Source organism: Ambystoma mexicanum, chromosome 7q (assembly GCF_040938575.1).
Source record: "Ambystoma mexicanum isolate Mex_15411 chromosome 7q, UKY_AmexF1_1, whole genome shotgun sequence".
NCBI lineage: Eukaryota > Metazoa > Chordata > Amphibia > Caudata > Ambystomatidae > Ambystoma > Ambystoma mexicanum.
The window spans coordinates 1,005,825,719-1,005,834,560 of NC_090941.1; the positions used below are offsets into that span (position 1 = coordinate 1,005,825,719).

Consider the following 8,842-nt stretch of genomic DNA (forward strand, 5'->3'; position numbering starts at 1 on the left):
AGCAGACCGGTGATAGTATGAAAAACCAATTAATTCTCTCTCCTATATAATTCTCTTCCCATTTCAATTAATAAAAAAAGCCTGAGGCTATCCCCTCGGAGGTTAAATTGGCACTTCGACATCTCTTCCACATATTATCACTGTCGGCTAAATTTACATTTAAAAGCAGTTTTCTAAAATAGCTCAACCTCTCTGTCAAGAGAGCGGGGCAATCTAGCAGAAAATGGCTTGTGGTTTCTGTTTCCTTCGGATCTTTACAGAATCGTCAGTAAGCCGCCTCACTACCAACTAATTTTCTTCGATTAGAAAATTTGGAAGCAAATTCCATGTAAAACGTAATAAAATTCTCCTGTAAAAGCGATTAGAGAAAAGGTTCAAATAAGATGCCACATTTCCTTTTTGTTTTATGTTCATGGGACAAGTGGGAAAGGCACGGGTAATTGTGGAATTGGTCAATGGTGTAGCTCCAGTCAGCATTGTACGGAGCAAACGTAACTATCTGCGGTTTCCACAAGATCATTCGCACATTGATCAACATCAGATAACCTTTCCTCGCAGTACTCTCTTAAGTTAGCAGTCAACGGAAGCAACACCCCAGAGCTTTCCTTTCGTGACTTACAAAAAATGAACATAATAGTATAACGTATCCTGATGGGAAAAAATTTTCCAAAACAAGGCCAATAATTTCCACTTAACTCGCACAAGACAAGAGACAAGAGTCAAAGACAAGAGACAAGAGATAAGAGTCAGAGTTTGTAACGTATTGCTGCCAATGGGATAGCGTTTGATACTCCCAGAACTTGCTTCCAAATTATAGGATCCATTTTATCTGGCCACCCATAAGACCCCATGGCCCACAATACCATAGCATATGTTAATTTCTGAACTATTTTCCCCTCATCAAGCTCAATAAATGGTGCCATGGAAAAACGTCCATACTTTCTGTCAATCATTAGCATCTGATTAAGTAGGAAGTTGATAGTGTGAGTCAAAACCATGCGGACAGTCAGGTACGATGGTCGACTCATAATGGTAAAACCCAGATAGGTTAGGCTCAATGCGCGAGTCAATGTGGTATTTTCCTAATACCATTTGTGAGTGCTGCACTTGTTCCTCTTTGTAAACTCCAGGATCCTTGTTTTGCCTACGCAGTCTTCACATAGTGATGATTCTTTCTTACAGGACCATCTAAATAGTGCCCATGGCGATATTTAATATTGAGCTTGTTTATGGTTTTCTTGTTTCCTGCTATTGGTTCCATCAGAACGTGTGCTAATGATAAGTGAACTTATGGCCGATAAAAAAACATGGCCGACCCGTAGGGACAATAACATTTTTTACTGGACCATGCCTTTAAGACTTAAATCAATTGCAGCCCTTCTGAAGTCGTACCAGTGAATCAGTATTCCTTCTTCTTTGAGGTCATTTCTTTACACGTGGAGCCAGGCTCTGTTGCTTCCTCTCAGCGCTATGCCTTCTACGCACTGTTTTCTTTTTCATTTTGATAGTTAGGCCAACAGGAACATCCATGTCAGAAAACATGGTGGGATATTGCCATTTCATAGCATACCAGTTTTTATTTGGTGGGTATGGTCACTTTTAGATGTTCCATATGCAAGAGATCATGCCCCACCATGTACGATTTAGGCAAAATGAAAACAAATTACCACTTTATTTATTTATTTTATTTTATTACTATTAATATTATTTATTTATTTACTTTTTAAATAAAGAATTACCATACAAGCATCAACCTTTATATTTTCATGGTTCTATGTCTTTTGACTGCGCAACTCAGACCACTCCAAAAAAGGCAACCTTTTTTGTATGTCCTTGGAGAAGCCTCCAAGGACAGGAGGTGGCCTTCTTCAGAGAGTTCTACCCCTCAAACCCTCCATTCCCTTGCATCCACCAACCTCCCTGCCACATGCCCTGCCCTGTCCTCACCTATGCTTCTGCCCAAACCCTCATACACTCCCACCCTGAATACCTTTTACCCTGACAATCTCCTGCCCTCCAGCCACCCAGAAAACCACCTAACTGCTCTCCCAACTTACACTGCCCTATTGTATCGCTCCATTAGGCACATGGCAGCCTTATCATTGCAGCATTTCCTGGGTGGCCTCCCTCAGAGGGGGCCGAGGAAAGGCAGTCAAAAGACTGTACACCATGTTCTCGCATTCCTCTAGAGTTCGAACACCCCAAAAGAGTTGGTATTCAGTGAGTGGGTATCCAGAGATCACTGGCTAAAGCAAGGCAGCACATCAAGTGAAGCACTTTCGTCTGACATCTGTGGGACACCTGCAATCGCTGGTCTGCATCCCAGAAAGGTCGACTCAGCCCTTCACTCATACAAGGGTGATACATTGTGTACCACTGAAGTTGGTTAATAATAACATCTTTTCTTAAGTGCCCGGATGCAGTTCAGCTTGTGATGTGTGCTAAAATAATGGAGACTAATAGTATGAGTATTTATGAGTGTTTCCTGTGGTGTACAGGCAATGGGGACTAAGTGTGCACCACGTGCAGTTGACCCATTTCTACTTTTTAGCCAGTATTACATGTACTCTATATTTATTTATGTATTTATTAATATAGTTGTTTATAGTTCATTATGAACATGTACAACTTTCATTATTACATTCAAACTACATTGTCATCATTAATCAAAAAACCTTCAAAATTCATCATCATCATCAGCATTCATTAATACAAAGTACAAAAACCATTCACATCAATTTTCATAAGATCATTAAGAGTTATAAAATGTGTATCAATATCACTTAAAGCCAGATACAAATACTCAATACATATAACAACATGAAAAGATCCCATAAAAACAGATTAATCCACATCAACACATCAGGTATTAAAGAATCGAAAAAAGTATCACAAGCTCGGGTGTACAGATATGCACTTCTCTTCTATGTCCTTACATCAAAGTTCCTAGTCCCATCATATTCCATAAAAGGGACAGGGAGTTTACTCAGCGCAAGCCCAGAGATGTTCAGCAGCCCACCATACTTTAAACATGGCAATGTGTAAGGATTCTGACGGGGAATTTAAACAGAAATTCCAGAAATTAGTAGTTGTTATGAAGGAAGACCGGTTCATATAACGGCTATACAAGTCTACATATGTCAACTCGCCAGTTGCACACCTGCACTGCCTCCCTGGCAACCCCTGCGCCTGGGGACTGTTTTCTGTATCCCTACAGTCCCCCTAACAGCACCTATGCCTGCACTTAACTTGCACTTGCCACCAGCTGGCCGCTTTTTATTTATTTTATCTTATTATTCTACTATCCCATGTACTGCACTGTCCCCTCTCTCTTACCCCCCCATGCACTTTCCTCCTTCCCCTTCCCATGCACTTGTGCGATCTGAATGACACCTGGCCTAGTAGGATCGTTGTCTGTCTTCCCTCTGTTCCCCCTCCCTTGCCTCGTCGCGCCTTGAAACACTTGTGTATAGGCGCGTTATAAATACCATATCATATCATAATCATATCAATGTAAAAGAGCTACATGCAGTTAGAACGTGTTGAGCTGTTTCTAGCATAGCTTTATTTTTACAAATACAACAGTATAGTTCATTAGCTAGTAATAGCCATGCAGCACCATGTATGGCTCTAACTGGAAGTTGACTTAACCTTAAGAGGAGCCATAATTACTGCTTGCAGACAATCTCTCTGCTTTTATCAATGAAATGCTGAATACCATTCTCAACACACTTATAGACTTCCTTCTCGGATATATTGCAGGGCCTGCGGTAGCGGCCCTGTAGTTATGGTTAAGTTGCTCAACTCAAAGAAAGAGCACTTTTTGGGCGGCTTATAACTTTGCCCCACCTTGACGAATCCTCACCCAACTTTTCAAAAGAAGTATATGGCCCCCTCAGAATGATTGTGCAACGTTTGGGGCGGTTTTATCCTAGGGGGGGCAGAGTTATAGGGTAGTGCCATCATTTTTGGAAATCCTCATAGACGCAATGGAAAGAAATGTAGCTTGCGCCTACAGCCCAAACTGCTGTATGTATTTTTACAAAATGTGCGTCAAGAGTGTCGACTTGGTCCCAAAAGTGTGCTTTTGCAAATTTGGTGTAAATCCATTCAGCAGTTGTTTTAAAAATGGGCAAAAAATTTTTAAAAAATTAGGTACAAAGAATTTAGTGATGTCTAAGTACAGTACATGGACTAATTTCCTGATTCGGAGTCTGCAGACTCCTCTCGACCAATCAGAGAGCAGCGTGAAGTTCGCAGACATCATACGTGTTCACTGATTGGTCAATTACAAACGTGAGGTGTGTCAAAACTATTGAAATGGACGCCATGTTGGATTTGCAAAGTGTCCGTAGTCTGCGGACATCACGGTAAAAACATGGTAGAAAACACAACATTGCACTTTTCAAACAAATGAAACTATCTCTGTGAGGTGAGGGGTGATGAGGATGGGATGGGATATGGCCATAAAAAGGCAAAAATCAGGCAGGGACATCCATGCATATTTCTGCGTTGCGGGGTCAGTGAAAAGCGGTTTTTGGATGGCTGATAACCTTGGCGAAACTCAATGATACTGTATGAAATTTTGTAATATTTTAGACAGTGTACCGGATGGTACTGCAAGGTTTGGTTCTGAGGGGGATTCCCAAAATATTTGAAAGGCTAATAAATGTGGTGCTGTTTGATGTATCTGCACAAATGTTTGCAGAACAATTTTAGACACAGATTTTAATGTTTTTGCAAAGTATGATGGATTTTGTCAAGAGGGGGCATAATTAGAGAGGGAGTGACGAGGGGGCTAAGTTATATGACTAAACATACGTATAGACACTTTAAAAAATAAACAATGGCTGGATTGGAAGCAAACACATGCAAGGAGCATTGGCAAGGATCCAAAATCATGGTTTTTCAGATGTGTCTGTGTTTTATTTAGTGATATACCTTTGGTGACAGAGGTATAACCTGTGAGCAGTGGCCAATTGTCTGGGTCATTGCCAAAGACCATAACCCGGACAATCTGGCTACTGGCCATGACCACGAGGGACCGGCAATGGGGTTAAAGTGGGCATGGCCACCAGGTACCAACTATGTGGTAAACTGTTTCAAAATTGGGATAGGTTTGAATGGGAAAAGAAATTCTGCTTGTGGCTACAGCCCAAAGTTCAGGACAGGATTGCAGCAAACATTCACGAGGAGCATCGACAAGGATCTCAAAGCATGGTTTTGCAAATCTGTACTGTGTTTTATTTTTCCAAAGTGTTACAAAGTAAGTACAACAAATAGTAATATAATTTTGGTGCCTGGGCAATGGACCTTGCCCTCGGGAAGGACAAATGTCTACTCTGATTTGCCTATTGGGAAATGTGCAAAGGCCGAAGCCCATGCCCCATGGATTGTGGAGACTGGCCATGGTTGCAAGCCATGAGCTCTGGCCATTAGTCACATGATGAGGGTATAGTGGACACTGATCTAGGATGCAGGGTAAGTGCAGTGGATTAGGGTGGTGGTTTGGTGGGACTCTTGGTCGAGCCTCATGCCCTAGGCAATTCTATCATGACTTGCATCCCCAGCATGTGCTGCTGATAACCACACACATCAGTGTGCAATCCTGTCCAGCATAATTGTCATTGATGTCCTGGGTGTTAGTCTTAGCAGTGCACAGTGGTGGGGCATGAGTTATGGTTGCCAAGCTTAGCAAAACTGCTGAATTTCTGGGGTTTTCGGTTTTACTTGTAACCACAACATTCCCTTAACACTGAATTTCATAGGTTTTTATTAGTGCAACTAATTTTATTTAACAAAGATTTTTCACTGAATATAATATAATATAATATATATAAATGGTGTAGCTCTAAGGTAAGGCAGTGTTATGCAGGGTTCAGTAAGGCTTTGGGCAAGAACTCTACAACTGGTATAGGTTACTCCTTTCTATCCACCTAAAACCAACCAAACAAATAGTATTGTGTATAAGAGACCATAAAAACACACAAGGTGCATAAGTCTCCTTCCAAGCGGACCAAATTAACAAGAGCCTCCACAATTCCATTCACGGGAGACTGCTTGCAGACAGATGCTATCACATCTAGAGTATGGACCCTACTCATACCTAAGGTTTAGGAGGCTGAAGCCAGTAAATGGTTTATGAGAGCCTCACATTGATTCTTCAGGGTCATTTCATAGATCTCCTCCTGCAACCCAAAAATCCTTACCCATATGCTCATTGGCCATTCTATTCTGGTGATGGTGCCTGTATGCATTCCTGGTTTCAGTCATCAAGCTCGCTGAATCCCCAAAAAGTCATTCTGAGGTAGATTTCAGTTGTGTTATATTCTCACCCGCATTAACAAACACACAGGCTACTCTCAAAACAAAAGCGGTGATGGCTGGAAGGTTTAGAATTATTCTTAACCTCTGCCATTCTTCGGGGCAACCTTCCAGACCATTGTTCTTCACCTGCCAAGCCATTACAAAAGGGCAAAGACCATATGCAAATCTGGCTCGGTCCCAACCCAAAAGGGGCAGCCCTGCCCGAACAGCTTGGTCATATCCCTGCTGCACAAGACCACAAGCATCCCAGACATGCATCTTCATTGTTGGGACTCATCAGAGAGGAGTAGCTTGGGTTTATAGGCCCAGCAGACACAGAACCCACATCTGGGTATACCCATCCCCCTCGGGGTGACTACAGCAAAACTAAAGAGGTGCTGGCTGGAAAGTTTAAAATTAATCTTAACATCTGGCATTGCTCTGGGCAACCTTCTCGACCATCGTTCTTCACCTGCCAAGCCATTACAAAAGGAGAATGACCATGTGCAAATCAGGCTTGGTCTCACCCACAAAAATGGGTAGTCCAGGCCAAACTTCTTCATGACATACCTTCTGAATGAGACCACAAGCGTCCAAAACACATTTCAGCCTTGTTGGGCCTCCTCAGTGAGGAGAAGCTTGGGTCGCTAGGCCCTGCAGTCACAGGACTCACGTCGCAGCATACACATCCCACTTAGGGTGACTACAACAAAACAAAAGATGTGATGACTGGAAGGTTTAGAATTGATCTTAATCTCTTTCACAAAACAACTCCAGACCATTAATCTTCACTTGCCAAGTCATTACAAATGGGGAAAGACCACGTGCCGTTCAGGCTTGGTCCCACTCCACAAGGGGAAGTTAAGCCTAAACTGCTTCGTCATGCTTCGTCACGTCCCGTCTCCCGTCTGCACACACTTTTTATCACAAGCAATGTGCTCCAAATTTACGATCCACCTCCTCCATATGGTTGGACATTACAAGACGGTCAGCCTCTAAAATAACAAAGTGGTAGAAATCTGATGCAGACAGAAATGTATGAGGCAAAACAATGCTCAGTGATATATTCATGTCATAGCAATAAAGTACACATGATCAGTAAAGGCTTAGCTATTTTCTGTTGGAAATCACTCTTTTTAGGGTCAGATGTCCTTTGTGCTTCAGCCAAATGTCACATTTTCTCTTGGAGCTTTATCATTTGTACAAGCTTCACTATTGCCTCTTTTGCTTCTTTATTCCTCAATGTGTAAATCATTGGGTTTACCATTGGGGTCAAAATAGCAAAGATGACGCTCCCCATTATGTGAAAATCAATTGCAATGTCTGTCCTGTAGGAAATATAGGATACAGCAATGGATGAATAAAAGGTTATGACAACAATTAAGTGGGCAGTGCATGTAGAGAAGGCTTTCTGCCGGCCTTCTTTTGAGTTAATCTTCAAGATGGCGATGATAATGTTCAGGTAGGATAGACAAACTAGAAGCAGGGGGACGATGGAGACCACCATGGCTATACAAAACCCTGCGATGGTCTGAAACGTGGTATCAGAACAGGCAGCTTGAACGACAGACAAATGATCACAAAAGCAGTGCAAAACTTCGTAAGAGCCACAAAAAAGTAATTGTGAGGTCTGTATAACAAAAGGCATTGGTAAAATCATGGCACTTATCCAGGCGCTGGCTGCTAGTTTAGCGTTCAAGCCTTTTGTCATTTTGGTTGAGTAGTGCAACGGGGAGCATATGGCCACATAGCGGTCGTACGCCATCACCACGAGAAGGAAAGACTCAGTCACTGCAAGGCCATGGAAGAAGTACATCTGGATGAAGCAACCATGGAAGGAAATAGTCCTATAATTCATTAGGAACATGGCAAGCATCTTAGGTATGGTGGTGGTTGTGCACAAGATGTCCAATACAGAGAGGTTTGACAGGAAGAAGTACATGGGCTTGTGAAGGTTTCGATCCATCACAACGGCACATAGGATCATCACGTTCCCGGTCAGGATTAAGAGGTAGAAAATCAAAAATATGACGAAAAGCAGAATCTGGAAATTCTGGAGGGATGGGAATCCAACAAGAAGGAAGACTGGTGTTACGTTGCGCTGGTAAGGACCATCCATCATGAACCTGTTGCAAATAGAATAATAGGAGAGCAAATGAGATGTTAAAATGAATCAATCAAGGATCTATATGGTCACTGAGGCCTATGGAACTCAGATTTCATGGAGCATAGAACACAAATGCCAGAAAGCCATAAATCAATGAACGCAATGAGTGAGCCAACACTTACTAACCACTGAGAATTCCTCTGGGGTACCATGCTAACATATTTAGCTCAATCATGCCACTGCAACAAGGGTTGCAGAAGCATGCATGGATTCATTAAGGGGGTATTCGTTCCACGATGAAGGCTTTCTCTTGCTGAACATAGGACATTTTTTGTAGGCTGCCTGGACCTGGTTGAGGGTGATGCTTTCTTTGCTGTTCTTTGCAATGCATGCAACATACTATTGATTCTGCTATTATCCATGTTATTT

At 42.2% G+C, this 8,842-nt stretch overlaps 1 protein-coding gene across 1 annotated transcript; it reads right to left on the reverse strand.

Moving 5' to 3' along the window:
• Window positions 1-7,477: 7,477 nt before the first annotated feature.
• On the reverse strand, window positions 7,478-8,425 carry LOC138528105 (olfactory receptor 2AT4-like). Its single transcript, XM_069639555.1, has one exon. It carries the CDS (start codon window positions 8,423-8,425, stop codon window positions 7,478-7,480), a length of 948 nt encoding a protein of 315 aa, XP_069495656.1.
• Window positions 8,426-8,842: the final 417 nt, after the last annotated feature.

What these genes read in the sequence shown, in the direction of transcription:
- LOC138528105 (XM_069639555.1), bottom strand. Translation starts at nt 8,425, where the DNA reads ATGGATGGTCCTTACCAGCGCAACGTAACACCAGTCTTCCTTCTTGTT.